We start from the raw sequence: 16,138 nt of genomic DNA, 5'->3' as shown, positions 1-16,138 counted from the left end.
CACCAGCTTAGTAGAAGTTAAAAAACGTATAGTCAAGAAAGTTTGTATCCAGCTTGTGGAGGCAGATTTAGCATAAGATGACTAGTTCTCTTTGTGTCTTTTATTATTCTATAACAGGTAACAGATCCCACCAGAGGTCCAGCGTCTCTAGAAGCTGTAACAATGATTCCTGGGACGTTTTACAGAACAGAAGCATTTCCTGTATGAACCACCACATTCAGCCAATCGCTTCGCCCCCTCTGTCCCCTCTTTGAGCAGCAAGCAAAAGGTCATAATGTTAAGGTCAAATAAAGGTTTTACTCATAAAAGGTCCTAAATCATAACCCATAAATTTCAGATATTAAATCTTCTAAAGAGTCTCATAATAAATCAACCCCAAAAATGTTATTATGTACCAATGTACCTAAGATATGAATAAAAGAAATAATTTATTGTCAGTAGAAGAAATAACTAAATATATTTCAACTTTTCCCAGGCTTTAGCTACTTTGGTGACAGCACTAATGCTAAAGTCACAGCTGCAAGCAAGATACGTTTTTTAATTCCGAGGCAGTCGCCAGCAACGAACATCAAATTTTAGCTGTCAGGGATATCAGATGGCACACTTGACGCGCATCTGCTCATGAACTGCAGGGTTATATGATTCAGCACTCCTCAATTCCAGTGCCTGACCTTCCATTTGTTGTTAGCAATCAAGCCTTCAAGTTATTGTACTCAGTTAACATTTTTCTCAGCATCAATTCCCAGTTTCTCTGTGTGCTTTCTAGACGTTAAAGGACTCACCAGGTGTTAACTTTGGTGCAGCCTCTGAAATCTTTGACTCCTTGGTATACCAAAACAACAGTAAGACTCAGCTGGAAACTGACCTTCATGGAGGAGCTGCTGGAGGAAAAGAAGAAGAGAGAAAACAAAAGCAAAGAGCTACCAACACTACTACCTGTCCACCCTCACTCTGCTACATCTCCTAACTATGGCTGCACAACTTCATCGTTATCTGCATCACACTGTGCATGATATTAGTATGGCAAACAACAGCTTGGACTACTAATTATGCAGTAAATGTAGCATGCATTCAAGCTCTCTATGCCAGTAATATATTTGGTAAAGCCTGTTGTATAAGGCGGCAGATTTTAGATGTGCTGGTAAAGTCATTTAAAAACTCCAACCATGGTATTCCATAGCCAAAACAACACCTGCAGCCTGATGTGTCTTTTTCAATGAACATATTGTTGAAATGGAAGTAATGAATTTCACTATCTGGGGTCAATCATTACTGCTGGAACATAAGCTTTAATATCTGTATTTTCACAATAAAGCATTTTAACTTTCATCTGGCTACATTTGAGTCACTGACAGGCTTACATTGCATTTTCAGTAAATTGTCAAAATTTCTGCACAAAAGTATGAATCAAAATCTGTCCAAATACAATTTCAACACATTGCTACAACAGTTTGTTTGTTTTCAGCAAAGGGTGAGGTTTTTGTGGTGTGCAGCAGTGATATGCAGCACTGTGGTAACTTGCAGCACAGAAGTAAACGGCACTGCTGCTCACACTGAGCTCTTTAATTGTCAAAGTGCAGATCTGGTCTTTATCTGCACTCCCTTGGATCATCACATTCACTCCAGGTTCAGGATAACTGTTGGTCAAAAACGTATACCCCAGGAGCTCCAGCTGTCTGTCCTCTGATCTCTTGTACCAGAGTATTACGTTGTAGCTCTGAATACCGTGAGAGCAGTTGATTTGGGCTGCTTCTCCTGGGCTTGCTTGAATGTATAATGGAGTTTGGTGGACTTGATCACTGAGAGAAGATCCTGTGGAAAAACAACACAAAATACAACTGAATGGGCACCTGGTAATTCACCAGTGAAAATGGAAAACTGCAGTCACAAAATACAACCAAAACATCAGTAGTGTAAATTATGGTACTGTGGTATTGAAAACTGTGATTACCTGAAAACAGCACAGTGTTGAGAGTGATTATCAAGAGTCTGACACACATTCTGTTATTTATTATGCTGCTATTACTGTGATATTCTCAGCAGCTGAACAAGCTGTTTGAACAGCCTCTCCTTTGAGGCTACAGCAAAATGCGCTCTGTAGGTGGGTGTGGTCACAGCAGACCATGTAAGGCCATATCTTGCAAATATGATAATACGCTCTGTATTATTATATTAGCCATGCAAGATATGGCCTTACCACATCAAAGAAGGTAATACAGCTGCACAGGGATGTGAGGAGGTTTATGTACTGAAGCGCAATGATATGCTGCACTGTGGTAGCGAGCAGCACAGAAGTAAACTGCTCTTGTTTTTACATTGAGTCCTTTAATTGTTAAGGTGCTGGTCTGGCCTTTGTTTGCGTTCCCGTCCATTGTCACATTCAGTCCCTTCTCTGGGAATGCACTGGTTCCATACATGTATCCCAGGAACTGCATCTCATGGCCTTCTGATTGTTTGTACCAAAGGATTTGATCATAGCTTTGAATACTGTGAGAACAGCTGATGGTAAATGTTTTCCCAAGACTTTCAAACATCTCGACAGGAGTCTGGAAAATTTGGTCACTCAGAGAGGAACCTGTGGGAGAGAGAACAAAAAAACAAGAAATATGTGGGAAACCCAGGTTCTATCCAAACAAAACAATTTTATTATTCTAAAAATCTAAATCTTCCTAACTGTTGTAGAAGTCTGTAAAGGCTTTTAATGACTTTACCCGAAACCAGTATGGTCTGCAAGCTTATGCAGCAGAGAAGGAACATTGTTGGTTCTTGTTGGGGCAAATTTGTTTCTGGTCTTGTTATAACTGTTGAAGTAAACGAAGAAGGGGGTTGCCGCTGTGCCTCCTCCTCTTCTGAATAGGGAAGCTATTTATTGACTATAGCTCCAGCAGTGATTAGACATTTACATTCATGACAGTTTTAAACTGACGACATTCAGAACTGTATTCAAAAGGAATAAGAGAGAAAATTGATGAAGCTACAAATGAAATATTACATTTTACTTGGTAGTAATTGTACAGACACAACATTTCGTATGAAACTATGTAAAAAAAACCTAACTTGTCACACAGATACATATATTGTACCTATGGTAACAAAATGATAATTTCTCTTACAGGGACATTGTTTTATAGTTGAATTTGATGCTTGTCACATTTGTCAAAGCATTTAAAAAGAACAAAGCAAGAATTGCCACAGTAAACCGTTATCTGCACTGAGAAAAAGAACTGTTGTAGTAGTTTGCATATTTTTGATTTATAAGCACCTATTATGTAAGCTGAAGAGCTAAAACACACTTTAATAAAGTACTGAAATTTCAACCTATTTTATTTACTTAACCAAATGGTTAAATTGTTACTAACTTTTAAGATCATCTAGCCTTAATTAATCATTTTAATTACTCAAAACGAGCTATTCTGTTTCACATTGATTAAAATAGTATCCACACAAGACAGTAGTTGTCAATTTGTATTTTAGTGATCTATTAAACATCACAAACATCTGCACAATCAACACTTCATAAACAACATAACACTCATTTAAATGGCCTAATTCAGAATTATCTTCCTTAAAAATACATTTAAAAGTTATCAATCATTTCTAAATACAGTTGATTAACGAGGATGCAGTTTCACATCTGCAGTTATTTTTGCACACAAACAAATTTCATGGATGCAGAGGATCTATCTCCATTATTATGTCTGCTGGGTTCTGCTTGGCAGTAGAATCCTGTCAACCGATAACTTTAATTCATGAATCATCTGGTTTGTCCTCTACCTTTAAAGGGAACAAAAAATAACTTGTTTGTACTTAAGGAAAATAAATTTACCGAAATAATTATACACTTTTTAAACGGTTTTAACAAGGTGGCATGTCAACCTTTGCCCTAACAATCACAGCTAGGATGTATCACTCCTGGGCAAACGACTGCATGGGAGTTAAGAAGCTCAGCTTGCTAGCTTGCTTGACTTTAGCATTACCGCTGTTGCTAACCTAGCTAAAGAATAATACAGCTCATAACAAAGCCCAGACAAACATTTCTTCGCTGTTATTCTCTGTTGGACACAGTGCTAAAAGCTTGTATATTCTCTGTAAGAACAGAGAAATGTGTTCTTCTTCTGAGGGTTGCAAGATGTGGAAATATAAATGCCTTATTATTAGTAGTGTGGAAATATAAATGGCTTATTATTAGTAGCTAAGACTAAGATATATTTGGGACTTTGCTGTTTATAGATTGATTTTTATTAGGAGTTTTAGTTATGCTTTTGATAGTTAGAAAAAACAGTAGCCTTTAGTATTATAACACAATGAGTGTTTATTATTCAAGGTTAAGGCTTGCACGTCTTTTCTGTCTGTATCGAGAAAAGCCGGCAGTGTATTGGGGAGGCATGCTACTCCTCTCTGTGCTGACCGAAACTTCTGATAAGTTTTCCACCCTGAAGATTCCTGAAGACGTGTGGGAAACAATTCTTTATTAAATGATTAAATGTATCTCTGTTTCTTTGATACTGTAACAGTAGCCTCTAGTATTATAAAACAATGAGTGTTCATTATTCAAGGATAAGGCTTGCAGGTGTTCTCTGTCTGTATCCATGTGTGGGAAACAATTCTTTGATTAAATAATGAAGTATATCTCTGTTTCTTTGACACTGTTGTTGGGGAGACATCCACAGACAGAATGATTGTGTATGTGTACTGCATAGCAGTGTGGGGTATAAAATGTCATGTAACGCAGCCCCCAGTGAGACAACACACAGAGGTTTCCAGGTACCCGTGTAAGTGTGGTGTCTCCCTCTTTGAATTCAGATTGGTTTTAATAAACTTGTGGAAACGTACAAATGATCTCTGACTGAGGATTGTCCTTTGGGGTGCCAAATAAAAAGAGTCGATGAGAGGTGAGGAGTAATGTAAGACTTAACGGACGGCCAGTAAAGTTTTCCTACCTCGACAAAGACCAAAATAAACAGCCCTGGTTAGGAGTTTTTGCAGCTTGTTCTTGACACATCTGGGCAGAACGTTTTTATTGTAAGTGAGGACCTCCCAGGAGTTCTGTACTTCTTGTACTTGTGAAGTATGTGAAGTAGGTCCTGGCCAGCAGGAACTCTGTTCTTGTTCTTGTCACCTTGAGTTAAGGACCAAATTTCTCTGTATTTGCCTTAACAGTTAACTTTTAAAAGTTACAGTGGTGTTGTTAGAATTAACCTTTATTTAACATTAATTTTAAGGATTAATATGCTTGATTAGAATTTAAGTAATCTCAAGGCTAATACTGAATACCCACTATCATTTATTTTTATACTACAGCAACTATTAAAATAAGGGTAACAATTTCTTCATTTAATTTTTTCAGTTAATTTTTTTTCAACAAATACTATTTTGTAATCATATACTTGGCTCAAATATTAATTATGTTTAGAAAAATACATGCTTTCATGATGAGGTGCCATATTTCCAAACTGTAACAAAAGCAACACAACAGGATCTTAATGAAAACATTACCCCCTAGCGGACAAAATAAGGTTAACCTTTCATCATAATGGTCCAGCTGGGTGTTCAGTTTCTCTCATGTGGTTTTCTTGTAGTTCACGTTATCAGCAGGTAAATGATGGTTCCTTCTGTATCAGAGGGGGTTTTTGTTGGAGGTGAAGGCTTCATACAGCACTGTGCCTACTAGCTGCACAGTAATAACTGCTGCTGTCTTCTGGTTGGAGTTTCTGTACATGAAGCTCTGATTTCTTTGAGCCGTCTCCACTCACATTGAAATGACCTTGGAATTCATCTTCCAACGTTGCACTGGCATAAAGAATATGTCCAATTAATTTAAGAGCAGAGTCGCCAATTGGCTTTTTGTACCACAATATCACGTTGTAGGAACTTATTGAATGGCTGCAGCTGATTGTTGCCGGATCCTGAGGACTTCCTAATATTGATGGTGGGTCCTGCTGGACCTTACTGCTTAGACAAAGATCTGTATTGGAAAAAAACCCGCAAACATTAATAAAAGATAAACATAAAAATGCATATAATTATAGAAAAGTTAGAGTCAAACCAACAGCTGATGCCGAGCAGCAGCAGAGTGATTGTGCTCAGGTTTCTTATCATGGTGTCTGTATCTTCCTCATTGTCTCTGCAGGGACGGACATGCTCAACACATTAGTGGATCAAATTAGAGGGGAGGAGCCACAAACTGGTGATGCTATATGTTTTGCTCAAATGTAAAAAAAAAAACAACATAAATAATTAAACTACAAAAGTCCTAATAAACTGTAATAAAATCCGGTACATGGTTTCATGTCAACTTGAGTTTAGGTCTGCAGTCAGTCAGAAATAAAGCAACGCTAAATGCATCTAACAGATTTTTTTTCAAGAGGCTTTCAGTTAGTCTTTCTCTTTCTTATTGATAATTTGTACGATCAGCTACACTGAGCGGCAAGATGTAACATTATAGATGCTGAGAAATCTGAACTTGATGCACCTTTTTTCCACAGAGCTGTGCTTGGGGCTATCATAAGATTCATTGTCTATGACTCCACAGCCATTGTGATGAACTATCTAATTAGATGCATGTAAATATGTGTCAATAATGCTCTTTAAAGTGATGTTCTTTTTGTGCAACTCAGTAAGCTTTTGAAATAAAGGCACACTTCAGCATCCAGTCAGTGATATCTGCTTTTGTTTCGGAGCTCTGTACTAAAATGTAAACAATGGAGTTTGGAAGTAAGATGGATTTATTATCGGCCTTGGTATGACAATTTGCCGTGAACACAGGTGTTATAAGCTCCTCTGTTGCTGTGTCTGATGACATCCCAATGGGGTGATTTCTGTGAGCTTTCAGTGCTGTGAAGATAAAGAGAACTTAATGGGCCGAAAGACTAAGGTACTTGACATACCTCTCCGTGTCTGTGTATTCATTCTAAATTTAGCTCAGGTGAAACAACTGCGTTCCACTCATATATATTCATTTTTCACAACAGCCTCTTCATGGGCAATAATGTGCTTGTTTAGATCTACTCAGAAGAAGAAAAGAAAAGACCAAAAAGAAACTACAAAGTAATTTCTCGCCAGAACATCAATGCAGTTTTTTCTATCCTTGTTCTCCCTGATAGATAGAGAAAAATCTCTAGGAAAACAGTAGATCTCCCCTTACTGTATGAGCTTTATTGTTGTTTACTGTGTCCTCGTGATCGTTTTCTTCATCTGCTGTGTGTTTGGTGCCACCCTCAGACTGGAAGGATTATTGTGCCTGCCAGCGCCGCACCCCATGCGGTCACAAAAAATCAGTGTTGCATGCTTCTTGGAGGACCCTTGAAGGCAGTTATGAATGATGAAATTGAGTGGACCACAGAGCAAAATAGGGAGAATTAATTACGTATTAGAAACACAGAACCAAGTAGAGAGGTTCTGCCTCTCTATGCTAGGTCGATGCCGGAAAGCCAACACATTTAATTGAGCTCTACTAATTCACTAATTCAAGAAGTGCAGCCTAATGTCCAATCAGTCAGAACTATGCTGCTAAGGGACATTTAACCAAATATTAGTTGTGTTATATGTATTACTTAGGCCATGTTTTGTTTTGGCCATGTGTGGATAGAGAAACCCCGGTAAAAATGTTACTCTGTCCACTCAATTCTGTCCACTCAATTCTTGAAATTGAAAATCCATTAAAATGTTTATGTAATCATTCCATTCTGAAAAAAGATCAGTTTAGAGGAATCCATTAAAGCCTACAATAAATATGACATCCATGCCCATCATAAGTGTGGTTACATGTCTTGCCATAGGAGCACTTCCTCCCACAGTGCAAATACATGACTGTTAGGTTAATATAATGCTCAAAATTGCCCCTGGGTGTGAGTGTGTGCATGTAGGGCTGTTTGTCCTGTGTCTATCCCCTGAGATGGACTTGTCCAGTGTGTACCCTCTTGCCCATTGACCGCTGAAGGTTGGCAGCAACTCCCCTACAACCCTTGACAATGGCAAGCAGGTATAGACAATGGATCAATAGATTACCTAAGTTATTTGCCTAAGTTATTGCTTAGGTAATAACTTAGCACTTAGCAAAGAGGTCCCACTACAAATATATTAAGACAAATCTTTATTCCATATACTCTGACACCACAAATCTGACTTTTGTGCAGCTCTTTGAATCAGCTGCATCCCTATATTGACTTACAGCACACAAATACACTCCATTGTCTTCAGGCTGCAGCTTCTTCACTGTCAGAGCATCCTTCTTCTTCTGGAAAGTTTCTTATCTCTGAAGCCATTTTAATATTGATGTGGAGGAGGCGGAGGTGTGAAAACTATTTGCTTCATGTTCATCCAGTATGCAGAGAGCTTTATCAGAGCAGCTGGGATCATTATTGTGTTGTGAGTAGACTGAACTCAGAGACCACATCTCTTGTCAGTGTGTGTGAGGGGAGCTCCTCCATCTCTACGGAGATGTGAACAGTTATGGGAGGGTCTCATTAATATAAGACACAATGTGTGGTTGGAGGTGAGGTGAACAGTGCTCAGAGGTTTTTGTTCAGCTCACACTTGTGTTTGTATCACTGTGTTGACTCACAGCACAGAAATACAAGCCTTTATCTTCTGGTTGCAGGTTCTTCACTGTAAATGTTCCTCTCTCAACTTCAGTCTTTGAGGCTGAGAATTTCTCTTTTTTGAATTCTCCAAAGTTGTGATCTTTTGAAGTTGTCGATGTGAAAACGATGAGTTTCATAGTTTCTCCAGGCAGCTGTCTATACCAGTACATCTGGAAATAGTCAGCTCCCTTGGTATGGCTGCACTCCATCGTTGCATCTTCACCCAGAGACTTCCACAGCAAGAGGGTCTGTTTCACATCACTCCCACAAACACAACCTGGTGAATAGAACAGAAATGTCTTGCAAAATGTTAAATAAAGCCTGAATCTTTAGATCAAAGCAGATGTTTATTTTAATAACCTGATATCCACAGCAGAAAGACTGAAAATGAGGCGAGGTTTTGATTAAATATGTTGTTTTGTTGCCTGATCATAATGTAGAGCTGTTGTTATGAGCTGCAGGGGAGAGAGTCAGGAGACTGCCACTGTGTAACTCTGTGTAACTCTGGTTTTGTGGTCTGCTGTGACTCTTCAGCATGTTGATGACAATCCTGGAAACAGAGGATCATGGGATCCAAGCCCATCACAGTCATATGTTTTATATAGATACGCCAGTTTGATGACGTACAGAAAAATGTCGAAAACATCAAATTTTAGCATTATAAGAGGAAATAAAATAAAGAATAAATAAATAAATGATAACTATAATTTGTGGGCAAATGGAGATACATTAAAGCACTTTAAATTATAACAAATCTGTAAAAATCAAATCCCATGCCATTTAATGGAATATCCTCAAAGTATAGGAGTTATGGTGAAAGAAACTATGACTAAATGTTCACTTATCAATGTCTGATCTGTTTTTCATTTATCGTTGAAAAAGAAAGTGATTTCATTGCAGGTAAACACCAAAAACCGTGTTTTATTCCTTAGGCAACATGTATCAACAAAAAAGTGCATTTTACGCAACAAGTTATAACACCCTACCCCACAATAACTCATCTCACCCGTTTTGGCTGAAATAACTTCAGCAAGATGCTTCTTGAAACCATCTACCAGTCTCTGACATCGGCCCAAGGAAAGTTTTGCCCACTCCTCCCTTTCACCTTGGAGATGTTTGAGAGGACGCTATAGCATGACTCAACAGGAGACAATTTCAGGATAAAAAACTGTTATGTCTGTTTTTATTGGGGCTCCATAGTGGAGCAGTTGGTAGTGTGTTGTCTTGCACTAAGATGGTCCTGGATCCTATCTGCATGGAGTTTGGAGTTCTCTCTTTGCATGCTTGGGTTTTCTTTGGGTACTCTCTCTTCCTCCCACAGTGCAAATACATGACTGTTAGGTTAATATAATGCTCAAAATTGCCCCTGGGTGTGAGTGTGTGCATGTAGGGCTGTTTGTCCTGTGTCTATCCCCTGAGATGGACTTGTCCAGTGTGTACCCTCTTGCCCATTGACCGCTGAAGGTTGGCAGCAACTCCCCTACAACCCTTGACAATGGCAAGCAGGTATAGACAATGGATCAATAGATTACCTAAGTTATTTGCCTAAGTTATTGCTTAGGTAATAACTTAGCACTTAGCAAAGAGGTCCCACTACAAATATATTAAGACAAATCTTTATTCCATATACTCTGACACCACAAATCTGACTTTTGTGCAGCTCTTTGAATCAGCTGCATCCCTATATTGACTTACAGCACACAAATACACTCCATTGTCTTCAGGCTGCAGCTTCTTCACTGTCAGAGCATCCTTCTTCTTCTGGAAAGTTTTTTTATCTCTGAAGCTATTTTAATATTGATGTGGAGGAGGCGGAGGTGTGAAAACTATTTGCTTCATGTTCATCCAGTATGCAGAGAGCTTTATCAGAGCAGCTGGGATCATTATTGTGTTGTGAGTAGACTGAACTCAGAGACCACATCTCTTGTCAGTGTGTGTGAGGGGAGCTCCTCCATCTCTACGGAGATGTGAACAGTTATGGGAGGGTCTCATTAATATAAGACACAATGTGTGGTTGGAGGTGAGGTGAACAGTGCTCAGAGGTTTTTGTTCAGCTCACACTTGTGTTTGTATCACTGTGTTGACTCACAGCACAGAAATACAAGCCTTTATCTTCTGGTTGCAGGTTCTTCACTGTAAATGTTCCTCTCTCAACTTCAGTCTTTGAGGCTGAGAATTTCTCTTTTTTGAATTCTCCAAAGTCGTGATCTTTTGAAGTTGTCGATGTGAAAACGATGAGTTTCATAGTTTCTCCAGGCAGCTGTCTATACCAGTACATCTGGAAATAGTCAGCACCCTTGGTATGGCTGCACTCCATCGTTGCATCTTCACCCAGAGACTTCCACAACAAGAGGGTCTGTTTCACATCACTCCCACAAACACAACCTGGTGAATAGAACAGAAATGTCTTGCAAAATGTTAAATAAAGCCTGAATCTTTAGATCAAAGCAGATGTTTATTTTAATAACCTGATATCCACAGCAGAAAGACTGAAAATGAGGCGAGGTTTTGATTAAATATGTTGTTTTGTTGCCTGATCATAATGTAGAGCTGTTGTTATGAGCTGCAGGGGAGAGAGTCAGGAGACTGCCACTGTGTAACTCTGTGTAACTCTGGTTTTGTGGTCTGCTGTGACTCTTCAGCATGTTGATGACAATCCTGGAAACAGAGGATCATGGGATCCAAGCCCATCACAGTCATATGTTTTATATAGATACGCCAGTTTGATGACGTACAGAAAAATGTCGAAAACATCAAATTTTAGCATTATAAGAGGAAATAAAATAAAGAATAAATAAATAAATGATAACTATAATTTGTGGGCAAATGGAGATACATTAAAGCACTTTAAATTATAACAAATCTGTAAAAATCAAATCCCATGCCATTTAATGGAATATCCTCAAAGTATAGGAGTTATGGTCATGTGAAAAAAACTATGACTAAATGTTCACTTATCAATGTCTGATCTGTTTTTCATTTATCGTTGAAAAAGAAAGTGATTTCATTGCAGGTAAACACCAAAAACCGTGTTTTATTCCTTAGGCAACATGTATCAACAAAAAAGTGCATTTTACGCAACAAGTTATAACACCCTACCCCACAATAACTCATCTCACCCGTTTTGGCTGAAATAACTTCAGCAAGATGCTTCTTGAAACCATCTACCAGTCTCTGACATCGGCCCAAGGAAAGTTTTGCCCACTCCTCCCTTTCACCTTGGAGATGTTTGAGAGGACGCTATAGCATGACTCAACAGGAGACAATTTCAGGATAAAAAACTGTTATGTCTGTTTTTATTGGGGCTCCATAGTGGAGCAGTTGGTAGTGTGTTGTCTTGCACTAAGATGGTCCTGGATCCTATCTGCATGGAGTTTGGAGTTCTCTCTTTGCATGCTTGGGTTTTCTTTGGGTACTCTCTCTTCCTCCCACAGTGCAAAAACATGACTGTTAGGTTAATATAATGCTCAAAATTGCCCCTGGGTGTGAGTGTGTGCATGTAGGGCTGTTTGTCCTGTGTCTATCCCCTGAGATGGACTTGTCCAGTGTGTACCCTCTTGCCCATTGACCGCTGAAGGTTGGCAGCAACTCCCCTACAACCCTTGACAATGGCAAGCAGGTATAGACAATGGATCAATAGATTACCTAAGTTATTTGCCTAAGTTATTGCTTAGGTAATAACTTAGCACTTAGCAAAGAGGTCCCACTACAAATATATTAAGACAAATCTTTATTCCATATACTCTGACACCACAAATCTGACTTTTGTGCAGCTCTTTGAATCAGCTGCATCCCTATATTGACTTACAGCACACAAATACACTCCATTGTCTTCAGGCTGCAGCTTCTTCACTGTCAGAGCATCCTTCTTCTTCTGGAAAGTTTTTTTATCTCTGAAGCTATTTTAATATTGATGTGGAGGAGGCGGAGGTGTGAAAACTATTTGCTTCATGTTCATCCAGTATGCAGAGAGCTTTATCAGAGCAGCTGGGATCATTATTGTGTTGTGAGTAGACTGAACTCAGAGACCACATCTCTTGTCAGTGTGTGTGAGGGGAGCTCCTCCATCTCTACGGAGATGTGAACAGTTATGGGAGGGTCTCATTAATATAAGACACAATGTGTGGTTGGAGCTGAGGTGAACAGTGCTCAGAGGTTTTTGTTCAGCTCACACTTGTGTTTGTATCACTGTGTTGACTCACAGCACAGAAATACAAGCCTTTATCTTCTGGTTGCAGGTTCTTCACTGTAAATGTTCCTCTCTCAACTTCAGTCTTTGAGGCTGAGAATTTCTCTTTTTTGAATTCTCCAAAGTCGTGATCTTTTGAAGTTGTCGATGTGAAAACGATGAGTTTCATAGTTTCTCCAGGCAGCTGTCTATACCAGTACATCTGGAAATAGCCAGCACCCTTGGTATGGCTGCACTCCATCGTTGCATCTTCACCCAGAGACTTCCACAGCAAGAGGGTCTGTTTCACATCACTCCCACAAACACAACCTGGTGAATAGAACAGAAATGTCTTGCAAAATGTTAAATAAAGCCTGAATCTTTAGATCAAAGCAGATGTTTATTTTAATAACCTGATATCCACAGCAGAAAGACTGAAAATGAGGCGAGGTTTTGATTAAATATGTTGTTTTGTTGCCTGATCATAATGTAGAGCTGTTGTTATGAGCTGCAGGGGAGAGAGTCAGGAGACTGCCACTGTGTAACTCTGTGTAACTCTGGTTTTGTGGTCTGCTGTGACTCTTCAGCATGTTGATGACAATCCTGGAAACAGAGGATCATGGGATCCAAGCCCATCACAGTCATATGTTTTATATAGATACGCCAGTTTGATGACGAACAGAAAAATGTCGAAAACATCAAATTTTAGCATTATAAGAGGAAATAAAATAAAGAATAAATAAATAAATGATAACTATAATTTGTGGGCAAATGGAGATACATTAAAGCACTTTAAATTATAACAAATCTGTAAAAATCAAATCCCATGCCATTTAATGGAATATCCTCAAAGTATAGGAGTTATGGTGAAAGAAACTATGACTAAATGTTCACTTATCAATGTCTGATCTGTTTTTCATTTATTGTTGAAAAAGAAAGTGATTTCATTGCAAGAAATCAGCAAGATGCTTCTTGAAACCATCTACCAGTCTCTGACATCGGCCCAAGGAAAGTTTTGTCTGCTCCTCTCTTTCACCTAGGAGATGACTGAAAGGTTTCTTCCATGTACAGGCCTTTTACAAAAACCTTTAGGCATGTCAATGAACTCAAGATCTGGGCTCTGACTCAACCCACAACTTGCTATTTCTGAGTTTTCAGCCAGTCATCAGTGTTTTACTGGTATTTTCTGAGTCGCTGGTATGTCGCAGGATCCAATTCTGGTTCAGCTTTAACTTATTTTACAGATGGTTTCACACTTTCATGGAGCACCCTCTGTATACGGTACACAGTGGATTCTGCTCATGGTAAGCAGTTAGCATTGTGATTAAGGATTCCTGCAAGGTTAGAAATATTTGTTTTGGACTTAAACAAAAGCAAGAAAAACAAAAAATGTCTACGTTTACGCATAGGTACGCTGTCATCTGCCAGAAGGGTAGAACCTGCACTGAACCAGGAGGATACAACTGAAGAAAATGTGTCAGAGGCAACAGAGATTCAGTTAACAGTTCTAAAATGTAATTTGCAAATACTGTTATAGGGAAAAATGCTGAGATCATTTATCATCATGCCTCTCATACTGCTGCATTGACTTTTTTCTTATTTGTCTGTTTACACTCACTGGTCACTTTATTAGGTACACCTTGCTAGTACCGGGTTGGACCCCCCTTTGCCTTCAGAACTGCCTTAATCCTTCGTAGCATAGATTCAACAAGGTACTGGAACAATTCCTCAGAGAGTTTGGTCCATATTGACGTGATGGCATCACACAGATGCTGCAGATTTGTCGGCTGCACATCCATGATGCGAATCTCCTGTTCCACCACATCCCAAAGGTGCTCTACTGGATTGAGATCTGGTGACTGTGGAGGCCATTTGTGTCCAGTGAACTCATTGTCATGTTCAAGAAACCAGTCTGAGGTGATTCATGCTTTATGACATGGCGCGTTATCCTGCTGGAAGTAACCATCAGTAGATGGGTACATTGTGGTCATTAAGGGATGGACGTGGTCAGCAACAATACTCAGGTAGGCTGTGGTGTTGACACGATGATCAATTGGTACTAAGGGGCCCAACGTGTGCCAAGAAAATATCCCCCACACCATTACACCACCACCACTAGCCTGATGATACAAGTTGATACAAGGCAGGATGGATCCATGCTTTCATGCAGTTGATGCCATATTCTGACCCTATCATCTGAATGTCGCAGCAGAAATAGAGACTCATCAGACCAGGCAACGTTTTTCCAATCTTCTATTGTCCAATTTTGGTGAGCCTGTGAATTGTAGCCTCAGTTTCCTGTTCTTAGCTGACAGGAGTGGCACCCGGTGTAGTCTTCTGCTGCTGTAGCCCATCCGCCTCAAGGCTCAACGTGTTGTGCGTTCAGAGATGCTTGCCTTGGTTGTAACGAGTGGTTATTTGAGTTACTGTTGCCTTTCTATCAGCTCGAACCAGTGTGGACATTCTCCTCTGACCTCTGGCATCAACAAGGCATTTGTGACCACAAAACTGCTGCTCACTGGATATTTTCTCTTTTTCGGATGGTAGTGCGTGAATTTCTTTTGCAGGTACATTGTAGTTAGGCTCTTAACAAAACAGACTAAAATAGGGGAGGATCAAACAATAAATAATCAAGACGTTTATAATGATGCGACTTCCTCTTGGCTCTTGGGTGGTAGAACAGCAAATTGGTTGTTTTACAGAACCAGTAATAACAGGCTCTAGCACCAACCCAGTTAAGAGCCCCTTTGATGAAAAAGCCCTATGGGTGGAATGTGAACCTTCATCTGAGCTAAAAATAATATGAACAAGGGCGAGTGCTTGTACATGAAGTCCAAGCAGCTTGCATGCAAGAGCCAAACTGCCCTTGGTGCCCACACCTGATGTTGATTTTTAGTGGCTGAGATTGTAGAAATGGGCCCTTCAGGGTAGCTCCAAATAATGATACAATTAAACAAAAACATTCTTCATTTCTCTTTAAATATGGAAGCAAAAGCTTTTCTTTGCTCTAAAACAGAAAACCAGAACTCAGACTTTTCATTTCCTTCAAGAAAAAGAGATTTTTATTTAGATATTTATAAAACCTGATACATTAACTTTCTTCTAAATGGTCATGTCAGTTTTGTCTTTAGACAGGTTTTATTTTGCAAGTGTGAGAGCAAAAATGGCTCCTTGCACTGTAAAAGTTGTTGCCACCAACTATTTACCACCTGTATGTACCTGCTTTTTTTTAGCCGATACAGAATTTATTGATCCTGATTTTAAAATACTGTTATTCTGCTCATTTTTGACCTAAAGATGTGTTCTCTTTGTACTTAACTTTCTAAGTTCCCATTTAGAATTGCAAAAGATGTGCCCTCTGAATTGTTATCGGGGTTCAATATCCAAT

General features: G+C 39.2%; 1 gene segment (V, D, J or C); it reads right to left on the bottom strand.

The window, feature by feature from the left end:
* Positions 1-2,060: 2,060 nt before the first annotated feature.
* Positions 2,061-2,929, bottom strand: LOC124855310. The segment is given in 2 exon segments: positions 2,061-2,575; positions 2,712-2,929. Coding segments are annotated over 2 exon segments (420 nt in total).
* Between the last annotated feature and the right edge of the window lie 13,209 nt (positions 2,930-16,138).

Source organism: Girardinichthys multiradiatus, chromosome 19 (genome assembly GCF_021462225.1).
Source record: "Girardinichthys multiradiatus isolate DD_20200921_A chromosome 19, DD_fGirMul_XY1, whole genome shotgun sequence".
NCBI lineage: Eukaryota > Metazoa > Chordata > Actinopteri > Cyprinodontiformes > Goodeidae > Girardinichthys > Girardinichthys multiradiatus.
This window is presented reverse-complemented; position numbering and strand designations above follow the sequence as displayed.